This window comes from Nycticebus coucang, chromosome 10, assembly GCF_027406575.1.
Source record: "Nycticebus coucang isolate mNycCou1 chromosome 10, mNycCou1.pri, whole genome shotgun sequence".
In the NCBI taxonomy this organism is placed as follows: Eukaryota; Metazoa; Chordata; class Mammalia; order Primates; family Lorisidae; genus Nycticebus; species Nycticebus coucang.
The window spans coordinates 124,694,940-124,714,152 of record NC_069789.1 but is presented as its reverse complement, the minus strand read 5'-3'; the positions used below and the strand labels follow the sequence as shown (position 1 = coordinate 124,714,152).

At 50.0% G+C, this 19,213-nt stretch overlaps 1 protein-coding gene, 1 non-coding gene and 1 pseudogene across 5 annotated transcripts; all 3 read left to right on the top strand.

Annotated features, from left to right (window-relative positions):
• The first annotated feature begins 458 nt into the window (after positions 1–458).
• Positions 459–18,380, top strand: EIF3K (eukaryotic translation initiation factor 3 subunit K). Of its 4 annotated transcripts, none has more exons than XM_053605578.1 (9): positions 459–709; positions 3,036–3,134; positions 5,807–5,921; positions 9,145–9,219; positions 12,131–12,197; positions 12,300–12,377; positions 14,355–14,480; positions 14,765–14,841; positions 18,319–18,380. In XM_053605578.1, exons 1-8 carry the CDS (start codon positions 651–653, stop codon positions 14,839–14,841), a joined length of 696 nt encoding a protein of 231 aa, XP_053461553.1. In that variant the 5' UTR covers positions 459–650; the 3' UTR covers positions 18,319–18,380. The 4 variants fall into 4 exon arrangements, with proteins under 4 accessions (XP_053461553.1, XP_053461555.1, XP_053461552.1 ...); XM_053605577.1 differs by having other exon boundaries at positions 462–709; positions 5,807–5,927; XM_053605579.1 differs by lacking the exon at positions 14,765–14,841 and having other exon boundaries at positions 464–709; positions 5,807–5,927.
• Positions 717–3,023, top strand: LOC128596135 (keratin, type I cytoskeletal 18-like; annotated as a pseudogene).
• On the top strand, positions 3,297–3,426 carry LOC128597976 (small nucleolar RNA SNORA24). Its single transcript, XR_008383508.1, has one exon. It is a non-coding gene; the product is annotated as a small nucleolar RNA SNORA24 (small nucleolar RNA).
• Positions 18,381–19,213: the final 833 nt, after the last annotated feature.

The window sequence follows — 19,213 nt, the reverse complement described above, 5'->3', positions numbered from 1 at the left end:
GAGTCCAGGAGCCCAATCCCTGCCCGCAGAGCACAATAGCTTTATAAGATCCTACTCTTGGATCTGATAGAGGGCAGGGACCAGGATGCAGGGCTTGAAACCGGAGAGTTCATGATCCTGCCTCCGGGGCCCAAGTCTGAAGCAAGAGGGACCTCAGATAGACTTCACGGCCCAAACGGAGAACTACTGCACGCATTCGCACCGTGCTCTGTGGGTTTACGGCCGCGCGCAATACGACGTGCGCGCTCGCGGTCAGAACTTGGGCGCCTTCCGGGAGAGCTTGCACACGCGCGCGCACGTCCCGAGTACAAGAACGGGGCACGAGATGCCGGGAAATGCTTAGCTCCGCCTCCTCAACCTGAGAGACGCCTGCGCACTGGAGTAAACTAAGCTTTTTCTCAAGCCGTTGGTCCAACTCAGGCGGAGCGAATGCGCACGCGCCAATTGCGCCTGCCGTGAAGATGTCATGTGGCAGCCGGAAAGCGTGGCCGCTGTTGCAAAATCCTCACTCAACCCGTTTCCCACTTTTCTAGGGCTGGAGCAAGAAGGCGTAATTCCGTTTCCACCTCCTCTTTTTCTTCTGGTCTTCGAGGCTGCCGTTCCGCTTCAGTGTTCGCCGCCAGCCCTGGTTGTGAAAGACGGCAGTAGTCATGGCGATGTTTGAGCAGATGAGAGCGAACGTGGGCAAGTTGCTCAAGGGTATCGACAGGTCTGAGCCCGATCGGAGGGAGCGCTCTGGCTAAGGGGGTGGAGGAGAGGATTTTCCCTAGACTGCAAGGGGTGGTCAGGGTCCTGGGTTTGCCCTCAGGCAGTGTTTCTCCATCGTTCTGGATGTGAGGTCATTCCGGAGAAAGAGATGTTTTAAGGAAACAGTACTGTAAAGGCCCAGAGACAAGAGAGAGCCTTAGCTACCACTCATTCTCCTCTTTAATTCCCTTAAGATTCCCCTCTCCACGCCTCAGGCTTCCTTCCCTCTGCTCCTGATTTCTCCCTCAGTTCGTCAGTCTATCGGTGTTACTTAATCTCTCCATTCTCTGCCCCTCGTGTTATTCGTTCCTCGCACGTTCACTGACATCCACTCTGTCAGCGCTGGGCACCAGGTGCAACGAAAACAGTTGCAGGTCGTGCTATCGTGGGCTGGGTTCCTCTTCCAGAGAGAAGACAAAACCAACAACAGATAGTGAGAGCCAGGGGTGGTTAGGGCTGAGTAGAGGAAGCTAGGCTGTAACCTGGAAAGGAGAGGATGAGTCTGGACTAGGTGGAGGCCTGAGGAGGAGAGGAAGGGGTAGCAAGCTTATGTGTACAGGTTACAGTGACTGGCTGAGAGGTTGAGGAGGCATCCTAGACAAGACTCAGTGTTCTAATGGGGTTTAGAACTTAGCAAGAGGGCCCGAGTTTTATTCTCTCCTCTTCAGACATCATGTCCTTCACTACTCGTTCCATCACTTTCTCCAGCAATTACTGGTCCCCGGGCTCAGTCCAGGCACCCAGCTACAGTGTCCCGCCCGCCAGCAGCACAGCCAGCATCTATGCAGGCGCCGGGGGCTCGGGCTCCTGGATCTCTGTATCCTGCTCCACCAGCTTCCGGGGTGGCTGGGTGTCCAGGGGCCTGGCCACAGGGATGGCTGGGGGTCTAGCAGGAATAGGGGGCATCCCGTAGAAGGAGACCATGCAAGAACTGAACGACCCCCTGGCCTCCTACCTGGACAGAGTGAGGAACCTACAGACTGATAATCGGAGGCTGGAGAGCAAAATCCGGGAACACCTGGAGAAGAAGGGGCCCCAGGTCAGAGACTGGGCGCATTACTTCAAGACCATCGAGGATCTGAGGGCTCAGATCTTTGCAAATTCTGTGGACAATGCCCACATCATTCTGCAGATTGACAATGCCCATCTTGCTGCTGATGACTTTATAGTCAAGTATGAGACAGAACTGGCCATGCGCCAATCTATGGAGAGCAACATCCACAGGCTCTGCAAGGTCATTGATGACACCAATATCACTCGACTGCAGCTGGAATCAGAGATGGAGGCTCTCAAGGAAGAGCTGCTCTTCATGAAGAAGAACCACAAGGAGGAAGTAAAAGTCCTACTAGCCCAGATTGCCAGCTCTGGGTTGACTGTGGAGGTAGATGCTCCCAAATCCCAGGACCTGAGCAAGATCATGGCAGACATGCAGGCCCAGTATGACGAGCTGGCTCGGAAGAACAAGAAGAGCTGGCCAAGACCTGGTCCCAGCAGATTGAGGAGAGCACCTCAGTGGTCACCTCACAGTTTGCTGAGGTTGGAGCTGCTAAGACAATGCTAACAGAGCTGACACGTACAGTCCAGCCCTTGGAGATCGAACTGGACTCCATGAGAAATCAGAAGTCCAGGTTGGAGGACAGCCTGAGGGAGGTGGAGGCCCGCCATGCCTTGCAAATGGAGCAACTCAATGGGGTCCTGCTGCATTTGGAGTCAGAGCTGGCACAGACCGGGGCAGAGGGGCAGTGCTAGGCCCAGGAGTATGAGGTACTGTTGAACATCAAGGTCAAGCTAGAGGCTGAAATCGCCACCTACCGCCACCTGCTAGAAGACGGGGAGGACTTCAGCCTTGGTGATGCCCTGGACAGCAGCAACTCCATGCAAACCATCCAAAGACCACCACCCACAGGATAGTGGATGGCAAAGTGGTATCTGAGACCAACGACACCAAAGTTCTGAGACACTGAGGCAGTACAGCAGCGTGCCCTTATGCCAATAAAGAGTTCAGAGGTCACTGGACAAAAAAAAAAAAAAAGAACTTAGCAAGAGGTCTGGGAAGTGTACAGGTTTTATTAGAAGTTAAAGATCTTCTGCTTCCTTTACAATTTCCTGAAAATAAAAAAAAAATGAATGAAATTATAGCTCTGTTTCACTACTTGGGAAGAGCGGGTGGTCTGTGCCAGATTTAGAGGGGAAGGGAAGGAAGAACAGATTTACAGTGGCCCTTTGCTCCATAAAATGACTAGTCTCAGCACCTGTCTCTTTGCTCACCCATCTTGAATCTCCTTTAGGTACAATCCTGAAAACTTGGCCACCCTGGAGCGCTATGTGGAGACACAGGCCAAGGAGAATGCCTATGATCTGGAAGCCAATCTGGCTGTCTTGAAGTTGTGAGTGCATAACCTTGTCCATACCCCCATGCCAGCAGCTCTCTGGTGCCAGGTGCCACTCTCAACACAGAGCAGGCGAAGGGGTGGTAGTGGCTGGGAGTAGCTTCCAAGGGTTTAGAAGTTGGGGCAGGAAGGCGGATTGTTTTTAAAAATTAATTATGTCTTCAAGTATCTTAGGGACCTGCCAACTGTGTCAGTTTCCCTTCCTAGCCATGGAAGAGCATATTATTGGTTATTGGCAAAGCTGTCACCATTTAATTGCTATCAGATTCTGTCTTGCACAATAACATTCTTTGCAATTAAAAATCCGAAGAGTGTGGGCCGCACCTATGGCTCAAAGGAGTAGGACGCCAGCCCCATATGCTGGAGGTGGCTGGTTCAAACCCAGCCCCGGCCAAAAAAAAAAGTCTGAAGAGTGGGCTCAGCGGCTAGAGTGCAAGCCACATACACCAGAGCTGGTGGGTTTGAATCCAGCTGGACCTGCCAAACAATGACAGCTACAACCAAAAAAAAAAAAATAGCCAGGTGCCTTAGTCCCAGCTACTTGGGAGGCTGAGGCAAGAGAATTGCTTGAGCCTAAGAGTTTGAGGTTGCTGTGAGCTGTGACGCCACAGCACTGTACCCAGGGTGACAGCTTGAGACTCTGTCTCCAAAAAAAAATAAATAAATCTGAAGAGTGGGTCAATCCTAGCACTCTGGGAGGGTGGGGGAGGTGGATTGCTTCAGCTGAAGAGTTCGAGACCAGCCTGAGCAAGAGGGAGACCCTGTCTCTACTAAAAACAGAAAAACACCCAGCTAGATGTTATAGTGGTTGCCTGTAGTCCCAGCTACTCAGGAGGCTGAGGCAGAAGGATTGGTCAAACCCAAGAGTTTGAGGTTGCTGTGAGCTATGATCCCACAGCACTCTACCAAGGGTTCAAAACAACACTCTGTTTCAAAAACAAATAATCTGAAGAGTGCCAGTTATTGGCAAATTTTAACTATTCTTTAAACAAAAATTAATTATATACAAGATAGTACATAAAACTAACCCAGCCTGGGTCTGCCAAACAACAATGACAACTACAACAAAAGCCAGGCGTTGTGGCGGGTGCCTGTAGTCCCAGCTACTTGAGAGGCTGAGGCAAGAGAATTGCTTAAGCCTAAGAGTTTGAGGTTGCTATGAACTGTGATGCCACAGCACTCTACCAAGGGTGGCAGCTTAAGACTCTTATCTCAAAAATAAAAAATACACAGTTAACAAATCATTGTAAATGAACACTCATGAAATTGTCTTCCATGGTGAAAAGTGTTGGTGATGCCAGAAGCCCTTTGCCCATATGCTCTGTGCCAACAACCTCACCCATCTTCCCACCCTCACCACTGTCATGTTCTTGTGTCCTGGCTTTATATGGTAGTTTACCACAGATGCAGGTATCTGGGTCAGCTTGGTTCAGGTTTACTTACTTTGAACTTCACACAAATGTAATCATACAGCCTGATCTCTGCATATGGCATCTTCCTCTCAGCACTGGGTTTGTGAGATCTATCCTTTTTTGGTGTGGCTACATTGCTTATTGTCACTGCTGTGTCATTTTTGGTGTGGCTACATTGTTTATTTTCATTGCTGTGTAGTGTTCCACTGTGTGACTCTGTCCTTGTGATCTATTCCCTTGATGGTCATTTGGGTTCTTCCCCCTTGGGTGCTTTCTTAACACTACTGCTGTGTTATTTTTGCAGATTATATAGCCTTGCTTTTCACATCTGTAAAATGGAGAGAACGCTTGTGTTTGTGTGGTGGTTTAGATTGGTATTAGTGATTTCCTCTGGTTGATGAGTGCCCACCATGTGCTAACTGCTGTACACAGTGAGTTATGTATTAACTCACTTAATTGCTATCATGCCCCCATGAGGTAGATGTGGTTGTAATCATCTCCTTAGCAAGGAAGGAAACAGTCCATGATTACTCAGCAGGAAATTTTACTTATTTATTTGTTTTAAGACAGAGTCTCACTCTGTCGCCCTGGATAGAGTGTCCTGGCGTCCTCATAGCTCACAGCAACCTCAAACTTCTGGGCTCAAGTGATCCTCCTGCCTCAGCCCCACTGAGTAGCTGGGATTACAGGCACCTGCCACCATGCCCAGCTAGTTTTTCTACCTTTAGTAGAGATGGGGTTTTCCTCTTCTCAGGCTGATCTTGAACTTCTGAGCTCAAGCAATTCTCCTGCCTCGGCCTCCCAGAGTGCTGGGATTACAGATGAGAGCCACGGTGCCCACCATCAGCAGGGAAGTTTAAACCTAGGAAGTCTGGGCGGCGCCTGTGGCTCAAAGGGTGGGGCGCCGGTCCAATGTGCCGGAGGTGGCGGGTTCGAACCCAGCCCCGGCCAAAAACCAAAAAAAAAAAAAAAAAAAACCTAGGAAGTCTGGCTCCAGAGCCTTAACCATTACTCCAGACTGTAACTTCCATACTAATTTGTTCGTGAATCACTTACCAATGTTTACCGTATGGGTAGTTGTGGGGATTAACTGTCCCTGTTCACAGACCACAAAAGTAGGCTTGAGGAGGTTCTACTTATGTAGCCAGAAAGTGTTGTGGTTGTGGTTGGAACCCAGGCATCTTTCCTGGCACCTGCTGAGGGTTGGGGACCTGGAGCTGCCAGTGTTGCCATCTGTGTCTCTTGTTCCCTTCTCAGGTACCAGTTCAACCCAGCCTTCTTCCAGACCACAGTCACTGCCCAGATCCTGCTGAAGGCCCTCACCAACCTGCCCCACACCGACTTCACCCTGTGCAAGTGCATGATCGACCAGGCGCATGTACCCTTCCAGCTGTGGGGCGCAGGGGGCAAGGGAGGGGGTGGCGGTCAAGGTAGACACACTCACAGGGAGATGGTCTGTGTGCTCATCCCAGTACACCAAATGCCTGTTCAGGGGTTGGTCCAGTGCTGGGCAGCACTGGGACACTGTGGTGACTAAGAAAGGCCTGGGCCCTGCCCTCATGAAGCTCCTAACCGTCCATTGAGGAGACAGACAAGTGTTTCCTCAGTGACAGACTAGGTTGATGAGGTCTGGGATCTAGGGGCCAGAGGAGGCACCTGAGCTGGCTGGGAGAATAAGGGAAGCTTCCTAGAGGTGGGGACATCTGAAACAGGAGTTAGGGGAAGGGGTAGTAAGAGTGATCCACAGTGGAATGTGGTCAGACCCACATAGCTCTGGAGAACTATGAAGAACAATGCAGGGCCATTGGCCGGTTGTGTTGGCTCATGCCTGTAATCCCAGTACTCTGGGAGGACAAGGTGACTAGATCGCTTGAGCTCAGGAGTTCCAGACCAGCCTGAGCAAGAGCAAGACCCCATTTCTACTAAAAATAGAAAAAATATTGTGTTGTGGCAGGAGCCTGTAGACTCAGCTACTTGGGAGACCGAGGCAGGAGGATTGCTTAAGCCCAAGAGTTTGAGGTGGCTGTGAGCTATGACGTCACACCACTCTACTGAGGGTGAGAAAGTAAGACTCCCTCAAAAAAAAAAAAAAAGCAGGGCCATACAGGCACATTTGTGCTTTAGAAAGACTTCCCTGATGGTCCCAGGTGACAGAGAGCAAACAGGCAAGAGGCCCAAGAGACTGGCAGGGGCAGGGGACATGAAGACTGGATTATCAGCTCCTAGAGCAGAAGCTTCATTCATATGTAGCCAGCCTACACAGAGCTGGCTTTCAGTGCGAATAAGTGATCTCACTCCCCCACCTTGACCTGCTGGTTCTGTGGCTGGTCCAGGTGGGCTTACAACTTTTGTTTGACCACTTGACAAACCTGAAAGTCCCCCACCTGTGCTCTATAAGGCAGGAGGCTGGGCCTTTGTGCCCACAGCTGTCATACTGCCTGTTCATTGGTGGCTGAGCTGAGAAATGCCAGGTAACTAACTAAAGCCCCTCTGTCAGGTGTGTCCATCTGGGTTCCTGCCTACTGAGAGATTGTCAGTTCACCTAAGGGTGTTCAAGTGGCTTTTTAAAAAATAAGTATGTGGGCCAGGCATGGTGGTTCATGCCTATAATCCTGGCACTCTGGGAGGCCAAGGTGAGTAGATCACTTTAGCTCAGGAGTTCCAGACCAGCCTGTGCAAGAGCAAGACCCCATCTCTAAAACTAGAAAAACTGGCTCAGTACCCATACGTCACTGGTTAGGGCACCAGCCACATATACTGGGGCTGGCTGGTTTGAACCTAGCTCGGCCTAGCTAAACAACAATGACAACTAGGGTTAGGGTTGGGGTTGGAGTTGGGGTGGGCACCCATAGTCCCAGCTACTTGGGAGGCTGAGGCAAGAGAATAGCTTAAGCCCAAGAGTTTGAGGTTGCTGTGAGCTGTGACACCACAGCACTCTACCACAGGTGACATAGTGAGACGCTATCTCAAAAAAATTAAATAAATAAAATAAAAATAGAAAAATAGGCTCCGCACCTGTGGCTCAAGTGGCTAAGGCACCAGCCACATACACTTAAGCTGGCGGGTTTGAATCCAGCCTGGGCCTGCCAAACAACAATGATGGCTGCAACCAAAAAATAGCCGGGCATTGTGGCGGGCGCCTGTAATCTCAGCTTCTTGGGAGGCGGAGGCAGGAGAATCGCTTGAGCCCAGGAGTTGGAGGTTGCTGTGAGCTGTGATGCTACGGCACTCTACCCAGGGTGACAGCTTGAGGCTGTGTCTCAAAAAAAAAAATAGAAAAACTAACAAGCTAGTAGCCAGGCGTTGTGGCAGGTGCCTGTAGTCTTAGCTACTTGGGAGGCTGAGCCCAACATTTTGAGGTTGCTGGGAGCTAAGATGACACCACAGCACTCTAGCCTGGGTGACAGAGTGAGACCCTGTCTCAAGAAAAAAAGAAGTATATAGTTTATGGTTGAAAATAAAGAGTACACAGTGAGAAAAATAAGGCTTCCCTACCCATCCCACAGCACCCCCACTCCCTTCCTACGAGGCAGTAGTTGTTTGCAACTCATGGACCTCCACAAATAGTATTCTGTAGATGTGTAAGTGCAGGTGTGTGTGTTCACACACACATTCCCCTGCCACAGGTGGTAGGGAATCACGTGCATCATTCTATGCCTTGCTGTTTTCACATCTCAGTGTGTCAGGTACTCCATATCAATTTTGTAAGTATAGAGTTGGCTACAGTGTATGAATGGGCCACTGTTTATTTCTTTGTCCCCATAATTTGACCCTTAGGTTGTTTCTCACCTTTTGCCATTACAAATAACACTGCAACAAACGTCCTTTCTCCCATCCATATATATCTGCAGGAGAGATAAGCTGCTCCATTTTCCAGGTATGTTTTTTTGTTTTTGTGATTTTTTTTTTGAGACAGAGTCTCACTATGTCACCCTCAGTAAAGTGGTGTGGTGTCACAGCTCACAGCAACCTCAAACTCTTGGACTTAAGCAATCCTCTTGCCTCAGCCTCCCAAGTAGCTGGGACTACAGGTGCCCGCCACCTCACCCAGCTTTTTTTTTTTTTTTTTTTTGTAGTTGTCATTGTTTTGGCATGCCTGGGCTGGGTTCAAATCCACCAGCTCTGGTGTATGTGGCTGGTGCCCTAGCCTCTAAGCCACAGGCACTGAACCTTTATTTATTTATTTATTTATTTATTTATTTATTTTTTAGACAGAGTCTCACTGTCTTGCCCACGCTAGAGTCGTGGCATCATAGCTCACAGCAACCTCAAACTCCTGGGCTCAAGAGATCTTCAAGTAGCTGGGACTGTAGACACCCGCCACAATGCCTGGCTGATTTTTAGTAGACGAGGGGGTCTCACTTTTGCTCAGGCTAGTCTTAAACTCCTCAAGTGATTCACCCACCACAGCCAGATTCTCAGAGTGCTAGGATTATAGGCATGAACCATTGCATCTGGCCCTCCATTTCATTTTCTGAGCTGAACCTTTGGAAGAAAGGGTGTAGGAGGTGGTTGATGGGGACAGGTGGTCTAGGGCCCAGCCCCAGCCTCCTCAGTCTCTGAGGCTGTTTTCTCTTACTTCTTCCTACTGGCAGCAAGAAGAACGGCCGATCCGACAGATTTTGTACCTGGGGGACCTGCTGGAGACCTGCCACTTCCAGGCTTTCTGGGTAACTTCCCTTGGTCCAGGGGCAGTGTGGGTGGCCAGGCCATGTTGAGCAGAATAGGCTAAAAAGTAATGATCATGCATGTTTATTGGCTACCTGCTGGTGATGGGCCCTGTATTCAATGTTTTGTGTGCCCAATCTCATGGAATCGTAATCGTTGCCTCAAGTCAGGCCTCATAGATCATCCCTGCGGCACAAGAGTGAGGGTGACCCTGTCCCCCTTACCCTATTTTGCCACTGGGCTCTTAGTACACACCATTAATCATGAGCAGAAGTCCTCTATCTCCTCAGCGTCTTTAAATGTGCTCTCCTGGCCAGGCACCCGGCTCACGCCTGTAATCCTAGCATTTTGGGAGGCCAAGGCAGGTGGATTGCTTGAGCTCATGAGTTCCAGACCAGCCTGAGCAAGAGTGAGACCTCATCTGTACTAAAAATAGAAAAACTATCCCAGCATTGTGGCAGGTGCCTATGGTCTTAGCTACTCAGGAGGCTGAGACAGAGAGGAACCCAAAAGTTTGAGGCTGCTGTGAACTGTGATGCCATGGTACTCTACCTAGGTTGACAGAGTCAGACTGTGTCTCAAAAAAAAAGAAAAAAAAAAAGGGTTGGGCTCAGTGGCTCATGCCTGTAATCTTAGCACTCTGGAAGGCTGCGGTGGCTGGATTGCTTGAGCTCACGAGTTTGAGCCCAGCCTGAGCAAAATCAAGACCCTATCCCTACTAAAAATAGAAAAACTGAGGCAAGAGGATCCCTTGAGCCAAGGAGTTGGAGGTTGCTGTGAGCTATGACATAACAGCACTTTACCCAGGGCGACAGCTTGAGATTCTGTCTCAAAAGAATGCTCTCATGCTCTCTCCCTTTCTTGCCCTAAGCAGAGCCTGGCCCTTCACCTCTGTAGCCCCCCAAGATGGGAGGTTGATCACCTTGTTTTCCACTGTCCCTCTGGAAACCACTCCCCCCGCCCTGTCCTGAAGTTCACATCTCAACACTTCCCACCCTACTTGTATCAGGCCCCCTAGATGACTGACTGCTCCTTGTTTCTCAAAGAGTTTGGCTCATTTTCTCTGCTTTCTTTACTGTTCTTATCCTAATATATATATATATATATATATATTTTTTTTTTTTTTTTTTTGAGACAAGAGTCTCAAGCTGTTGCCTTCAGTAGAGTGCCCGGGGCATTATAGCTCACAACAACCTCAGACTCTTGGGCTTAAGCAATTCTCTTGCCTCAGCCTCCCAAGCAGCTGGGACTATAGGTGCCCACTGCAATACTCAGCAATATTGTTTTTGTTGCAGTTGTCATTGTTGCTTTAGCCGGCCCGGGCCAGGTTTGAACCCACCATCCTCGGTGTATGTGGCCAGCGCCCTAACCATTGAGCTACGGGCACTGCCCTGTTCTTATCCTAATTCTTTTTTTTTTTTTTTGAGACAGCCTCAATCTGTTGCCCTGGGTAGAGTGCCATGGCATCACAGCTCATAGCAACCTCCAACTCCTGGGCTCAAGCGAGTCTCCTGCCTCTGCCTCCCAATTAGCTGGGACTACAGGCGCCCACCACAACGCCCGGATACTTTTTGGTTGTAGTTGTCATTGTTTGGCAGGCCTGGGCTGGATTTGAACCCTCCAGCTCTGGTGTATGTGGCTGGAGCCTTAGTGGCTTGAACTACAGGCACCGAGCCTCTTTCTTGATTTTAAAGCTGAAAGTGTCACATCCCAGGAATCCCCTGTCTCTGGCAAATCAGGACTGTTGGTCACTCTTCCCTGGGGCAGAAAGCTGTGCTCAGCGCCCCTTCCCCACTGCTCACTTGAACCCACTACATTCAGCCCATTGGCCCTTTCCTGACCAACCCCCCCAACCCTCCTCCTCAGCATGCACACACACTCCACAAACCTGGATCAGTAGTGACCTCAGTATTGCTGGATCCCATGGGCAGTTCTCAGGCCTCATTTGTTAGCTGCCTCTGATATAGGCGGTCATATAGGCAGCCCTGCTCCCTCAAACCCCCTTAATGCGGCTTCCAGAATGGCTGTTCTGGCTTCCCTCCCACCTCACTGGCTACTCCTTCTCAGCATCCTTGTGGGTTCCCCATTTCCTTCACTTCTATTGAAGGGAGCCATTGCTGAAAAGGTGACATTTGAGCAGAAACCTGAAGGAGGTGAGGGTGCTAGCCGTAGGGGAGGAGAGTTTCCAACAGTGCAAAGGCTCCCAGGTAGGTGGGTGCCCAGCAGATTGGAGGAGAAGCAAGGAGGTCCCTATGGCTGGAGCAGGGTGAGCAGGTAGAGGCAACGGAGGCAAATCCTGTGGGGATCTCATGGGCCACGGTAGGAAGGTTGGCTTTCTCTGAGTAAGGTAAGGGTTTGTGGCAGTGCAGTAAGCTAATGTGTTCCTGTCTCCTCTCTGGGGGTTACAGTTTCTGCCTGTCGCATTCAAACTTCAGTTCTAAAGGATTTGGTGCAGGTCACTTAGCTGCCTTGGTCTCCTCATTTCTAAAATGGGCATAGAAGTAATAACTTTGACCATAGGGTTCAAACAGAAGAGTGACTAGTGTGTTGGTGGATGTTGAAACGTTAGTTGCTATTGTTGTAGACATCACTGATAATAACATTGTTGGGCCAGGCATGGTGGCTCATGCCTGTAATCCTAGCACTCTGGGAGGCAGAGGCAGGTGGATAGCCAGAGCTCACAAGTTCAAGACCAGCTTGAGCCAGAGTGAGACCCTGCCTTAAAAATAGCTGGGCATTGTGGCAGGTGCCTATAGTCCCAGCTACTCAGGAGACTGAGACAAGAGAATCATTTGAGCCCAAGAATTTGAGGTTGCTGTGAGCTGTGATGCCAGAGAACTCTACCAAGGGTGACAGAGTGAGACTCTGTCTCTAAATAAATAAATAACATAACCTTCAACATTCCTATCATAGCAAGCCCTAGATGAAAACATGGACCTCTTAGAAGGCATAACTGGCTTTGAAGATTCTGTTCGAAAATGTAAGTCCCTCTCTGTACCTGGGCTCCCAGGGGAAGGAGTAGAGTGGCAGAAGGGTCCTGATGGGCAGTCCCTCACCATCTTTGTGTTTCTGACCTCCACAGTTATCTGCCATGTCGTGGGTATCACCTACCAGCACATCGACCGCTGGCTGCTGGCCGAAATGCTTGGGGATCTGTCAGGTAAGGGCCTCTGGATCCTAGTGCAGGTCCAGGTGGTTCAAGGGTAATCTAGAGCAGTGGACCTTAGCCCGCTTCACAGATGGACCCATCTTGGTCTCACCAGGCTGTTATTATTTTAGGCTAAGCCCAGGGAAGAAATAAGACCTTGGTATAACATGTTCCCTTGCCAGGCACAGTGGCTTACACTTGTAACCTCAGCACTCTGGGAGGCTGAAGCAGGTAGATCGCTTGAGGTCAGGAGTTCCAGACTAGCTTGAGCAAGAGCGAGACCTCATCTCTACTAAAAATAGAAAAAACAGCTGGGAGGCCAGGCTCGGTGGCTCACACCTATAATCCTAGCATTCTGGGAGGCCGAGGCGGGTGAGTTGCCTGAGCTCACGGGTTCAAGACCAGCCTAAGCAAGAGTGAGACTCTGCCTCTAAAAATAGCTGGGCAATTTGTCACGTGCCTGTAGTCCCAGCTACTCAGGAGGCTGAGGCAAGAGAATCACTTGAACCCAAGAGTTTGAGGTTGCTGTGAGCTGTGATGCCATGGCACTCTACCAAGGGCAACAAAGTGAAACTCTGTCTCAAAAAAATAAAAATAAAAAGGGCAGCACCTATGACTCAGTGGATAGGACGCCAGCCCCATATATCGAGGGTGGTGGGTTCCAACCCGGCCCCGGCCAGCTAAAACAGCAGTGGCAACTGCAACAAAAAATAGCTGGGTATGTGGAGGGTGCCTGTAGTCCAGATACTTGGAAGGCTGAGGCAAGAGAATCACTTAAGCCCAAGAGTTAGAGGTTGCTTTGACACCACGGCACTCTACCGAGGGTGACAGATTGAGACTCTGTCTCAAAAAAAAAGAAGGAAAGAAAGAAAAACTAGCCGGGGGGCAGCGCCTGTGGCTCAAAGGTGTAGGGCGCTGGCCCCATATGCCGGAGGTGGCAGGTTCAAACCCAGCGCCGGCCAGAAACTGCAAAAAAAAAAAAACTAGCTGAGCATTGTGGCCGGTGCCTGTAGTCCCAGGTACTCTGAAAGCTGAGGCAAGAGGAATTCTTTTTTTTTTTTATTTTTTTGTAGAGACAGAGTCTCACTGTACCGCCCTCAGGTAGAGTGCCCGGGTAGAGTGCCGTGGCGTCACACGGCTCACAGCAACCTCTAACTCTTGGGCTTACGTGATTCTCTTGCCTCAGCCTCCCGAGCAGCTGGGACTACAGGCGCCCGCCACAACACCCGGCTATTTTTTTGTTGCAGTTTGGCCGGGGCTGGGTTTGAACCCGCCACCCTCGGTACATGGGGACAGCACCCTACTCACTGAGCCACAGGCGCCGCCCGCAAGAGGAATTCTTGAGTCCAAGATTTTGAGGTTGCTGTTAGCTATGATGCCCTGGCACTCTACCCAGGGCAATAGAGTGAGGATTCTGTCTCAAAAGGAAAAAGAACCAAGCTTTGCACTGGAGGAGAACAGAGAGGAATACATACATAAAATAAGTTAAGGTGAAAGCCCTATAAAATTAAGGAAAAGAAAGCTGGGCGGCGCCTGTGGCTCAGTCCGTAGGGCGCCGGCCCCATATGCCGAGGGTGGTGGGTTCAGGCCCCGCCCCGGCCAAACTGCAACCAAAAATAGCTGGGCGTTGTGGCGGGCGCCTGTAGTCCCAGCTACTCGGGAGGCTGAGGCAGGAGAATCGCTTAAGCCCAGGAGTTGGAGGTTGCTGTGAGCTGTGTGAGGCAGGGCACTGTACCGAGGGCCATAAAGTGAGACTCTGTCTCTACAAAAAAAAAAAAAGGAAAAGAAAGCTGAAAGCCTCCTTCTGGTGACCAATCAGAGAGTGACCTGGGGTGAGGAGCTGCTGCTGTTTCCAGGCCAGAGATGCCAGTGGGGCAGTCATGCAAGTGGGGTGGCCTAGCTTGGCAATCCCTGATTCCCTTGCCTGCCAGTCTCCTGGCATGTGGGATTGGGTTGACTGAAGCCCCTTGCTGCCTGTGTCCTCTGCAGACAACCAGCTGAAGGTGTGGATGAGCAAGTATGGCTGGAGCGCCGACGAGTCAGGGCAGATCTTTATTTGTAGCCAGGAAGAGAGTATTAAACCCAAGAATATTGTGGAGAAGATCGACTTTGACAGTGAGTGGTGGCCTTAGGCTCTCGGGATATGGGGGTACCTTTCTGTTGGGACCAGAACTGGGGCCCAGAGGACCCAGGTATACCTATTTTTATTCAGGGCTAGAAAATTTGCATGTCAGACTCCACTGACCTGTTCTTTGAGAGACTGCCTGGCCAGGGAGGAGTGGTGGGGATGCAGGATTCCTGGAACTGTCAGGCCCTATGACCTGCCCCATAGCATTCAACAGGACTTCTGGGGGCCTAGGGTTTCTTACAGGGTTTCTTTCTGACATTTTTGTTCCCAGGAGTTCATTGCATTGGCCCTCCTTCATCCTTGGGACCCACAGGCCTAATACATAGAGTCTGGAGCCAGGTTAATTAGGTGGGAGTCTTAATTCTCCACTTGGAGTGATTTCACCTCTTTGTGCCTCAGTTTTTTCATCTAAAAAATGGGGATGACAGCAGTGATACCCAATAATTACGATAAACACCATAGGTTCTGTCTCGGTGCCTATAGTTTAGCCACATACACCGGGGCTGGCAGGTTCAAACCCAGCCCGGGCCTGCCAAACAACAATGACAACTACAACAACAACAAAAATAGCCGGGCAACGTGGCGGGGACCTGTAGTCCCAGCTACTTGGAAGGCTGAGGCAAGAGAATCACTTAAACCCAAGAGTTTGAGGTTGGTCTGAGCTGTGAAGCCACGGCACTCTACCAAGGGCGACATAGTGAAACCGTGTCTCAAAAAACAAACAACAACAACAAAAAAACAGGCTTGTGCCTATAATCCTAGCACTCTGGGAGGCCGAGGCAGGTGGACAGCTTGAGCTCACAAGTTTGAGACCAGCCTGAGCAAAAAGTGAACAAATCCCCGTCTCTACTAAAACTAGAAAAACTGAGGCAAGAAGATTGCTTGAGCCCAAGAATTGGAGGTTGCTGTGAGCTACGATGCTACAGCACTCTACCCAGGGCAACAGCTTCAGACTTTGTCTCAAAAAAAAGCACTGTAGGTTATTATACTCAAATCATTTGATCCTTACCTTACCCCATAATGTTGATGCTCCCATTGTAATTTACGAAATAATGTAAGTAGCATCATCCACCTGCCTCATGGAATTATGATTAAGAAGTAAGATAATCGGGCGGCGCCTGTGGCTCAGTGTGTAGGGCGCCAGCCCCATATGCCGAGGGTGGCGGGTTCAAACCCAGCCCCGGCCAAACTGCAACAAAAAAATAGCCGGGCGTTGTGGCGGGCACCTGTAGTCCCAGCTGCTCGGGAGGCTGAGGCAAGAGAATCGCGTAAGCCCAAGAGTTAAGAGGTTGCTGTGAGCCGTGTGACGCCACGGCACTCTACCCGAGGGCGGTACAGTGAGACTCTGTCTCTACAAAAAAAAAAAAAAAAAAGAAGTAAGATAATCAGGGGGCAGCGCCTGACTCAAAGGAGTAGGGCGCCAGCCCCATATAGCGGAGGTGGTGGGTTCAAACGCAGCCCTAGCCAAAAACTGCAAAAAAAAAAAAAGAAGTAAGATAATCAACATAAGGGTGGCTCCTGTGGCTCAAGTAGTAGGGCGCCAGCCCTATATACCTCGGGTGGCAAGTTCAAACCCACCCCTGACCAAAAACTGAAAAAAAAACAATAATAATAATAATCAACATATTACACTTAGCAAAAAGCCAATCACTGAGTTCATTAAATATCAATAATTATCTTCGGGCGGCGCCTGTGGCTCAGTGAGCAGGGCGCCGGCCCCATATACCAAGGGTGGCGGGTTCAAACCCGGCCACCGCCAAACTGCAACAAAAAAATAGCCGGGCGTTGTGGCGGGCACCTGTAGTCCCAGCTACTCGGGAGGCTGAGGCAGGAGAATCGCCTAGGCCCAGGAGTTGGAGGTTGCTGTGAGCTGTGTGAGGCCACGGCACTCTACCGAGGGCGATAAAGTGAAACTCTGTCTCTACAAAAAAAAATAAAATAAAAAATTATCCTCATCATACACACATTTTTACTCAAGTGATTGCTCAGCTAACAAGGGTGAAATAGATATTCCTTTAGCATGCACTCTCTTATCATTCTTCTCACTGGGGTGTCCTATAGTGAGGGAGAACATGGACCTTGTTACCTATTCCCTTGGACCTTGGGTCTACCTCCCATCCTTTTATTTTATTTATTTATTTATTTTTTGAGACAGAGCCTCAAGCTGTTACTCTGTGTAGAGTGCTGTGGCATCACAGCTCATAGCAACCTCCAACTCCTGGGCTCAAGCAATTCTCTTGCTTCCACCTCCCAAGTAGCTAGGACTACAGGCACCCACCACAATGCCCGGCTATTTTTTGGTTGCAGCCATCATTGTTGTTTGGCGGGCCTGGGCTGGATTCCAACCTGCCAGCTCAGGTGGTGCCTTAGCCACTTGAGCCACAGGTGCCAAGCCCCTCCCATCCTTTTAAATGTGATTCTGATGGCCAGGTATAGTGGCTCACACCTGTAATCTTAGCACTGTGGGAGGCTGAGTCCAGTAGATCACTTGAACTCAGGAGTTTGAGACCAGCTTGAGCAAGAGTGAGACCCCATTTCTACTAAAGTAGGAAAACTAGCCAAGTATTGTGGCCAGCATCTGTGGTCCCAACTACTGGAGAGGCTGAGGCAAGAGGATCACTTGAACCAAAGAGTTTGAGGTTGCTGTGAGCTACGACACTATGGTACTCTACAGAGGGCAACAGAGTGAGACTGTCTCAAAAATAAATTAAAAACATAAAGATATGTATTGATACAGCATGCCTTTTAGGTAAGAGACACCTGATGTGGTATTTAATTGAGGGACAAGATTGAGTGGGTAGTCATCTGCACACACTGTGTGGGGGAGGTTTTTTTTAGTTTTTTTTTTTTTTTTTTTGTAGAGACAGAGTCTCATTGTACCACCCTCGGTAGAGTGCCGTGGCATCACACGGCTCACAGCAACCTCCAGCTCTTGGGCTTACGTGATTCTCTTGCCTCAGCATCCCGAGCAGCTGGGACTACAGGCGCCCGCCACAACGCCTGGCTATTTTTTGTTCCAGTTTGGCCGGGGCTGGGTTTGAACCCGCCACCCTCGGCATATGGGGCCGGCACCCTACTCACTGAGCCACAGGCGCCGCCCTGTGTGGGGGAGTTTTTTTGTGAGAACAAAAGATTCTGAACTGAGAAACTACAACTTTGACACAGAATAGCCTACAGATAGTACACAGTAATATGGTGGTAATTATAAACAACACTTGTTCTTTGTTCTAAGCACATCACTTAGTCCTGTAGTTCTAAATGGTAGCTATTGCTTAAAGGTAGGGACACTACTGCACAGAGATGGTAACTTGCCCACAGTTATCCAGCAGTTATTTGGCAGAGCTGGGATTTGAACTTGGGCCTCCTTGTTCAGGTTTTCATGGTTTTTTAACTGTGGCACCAAACTGCCTTTGTGATGGTAACCTGGGCCCAGAAGGGGTTCATGAGCTGCCCCTAAAGAATCATGGATGCTGGCTCGGCACCTGTGGCTCAAGCGGCTAAGGCGCCAGCCACATACGCATGAGCTGGTGGGTTCAAATCCAGCCTGGGCCCGCCAAACAACAATGATGGCTGCAACCAAAAAATAGCCAGGCATTGTGGCGGGTGCCTGTAGTCCCAGCTACTTGGGAGGCGGAGACAGAAGACTCGCTTGAGCCCAGGAGTTGGAGGTTGCTGTGAGCTGTGATGCCACAGCACTCTACCCAGGGCGACAGCTTGAGGCTCTGTCTCAAAAAAAAAAGAATCATGGATGCTGTAATGGGTAACTGCAGGCTCCTCTTCTTGTCTTCCCAAGTTGACTCTGGTTTTGCCTTCTTTTCTCAACAGGTGTGTCCAGCATTATGGCCTCCTCCCAGTAACTGCAGGCATTTAATAAAGATTTGTTGACTTTGACTTGCTATCTCTCTCTGGTTTCTCCTTCTCCTCCTTGGCCTCTACCCATTGCCCACCAGAGGGAGCCCAAGAACAGCCCTGCCCCACTGGCTGCTGGATTTGCCCCTGCTCTGGCTTGGCCCCGCCCCCGCCTCCGCTCCCTATGGGGTTGCTGCCTCCTTTCTTCCATGTGGACTTCTTCCCAGGCCTGGACTCTTTGAGGTCATGGGTGAGAAGGGCAAATTGAGTCAGCAAGGAGGAGGAGGGTCTGAACGAGATGTAGGAGCTGCAGTTAAGCCTGGGCTCCTCTTGGAAGATGGAGAGGGTTCCTCTGTCTCAAATCTTGGCTTTGTGGCTGTATCCTTAGTCCAGTAACTCCTCCTTGCTTGTCCTCAGTTTTTTCATCTGTGGAAGGGGAAATTAATGGACCCTCCTGAAAGCTGTGTGGATTCCATGGACTCTTACCAGTAAAGATCAGGGGCTAGGCTTGGCGCCTGCAGCTCAGTGGCTATGGTGCCAGCCGTGTACACTGGAGCTGGCGGATTCGAATGCATCCCAGGCCTGCTAAACGACAGTGACAACTACAACCAAAAAATAGCTGGGCGTTGTGGTGGGCGCCTGTAGTCCCAGCTACTTGGGAGGCTGAGGCAAGAGAATCGCTTAAGCCCAAGAGTTTGAGGTTGCTGTGAACTGTGACGCCTCGGCACTCTACTGAGGGTGACAAAGTGAGACTCTGTCTCAAAAAAAAAAAAAAAAAAAAGATCAGTGACTAGTCTGTTCTCTTAGGAAATGCCAGCCATTGATCATTTCAGACTCAGAGGGGTTTGTCACTCAGGTTGCTAACTAGTTT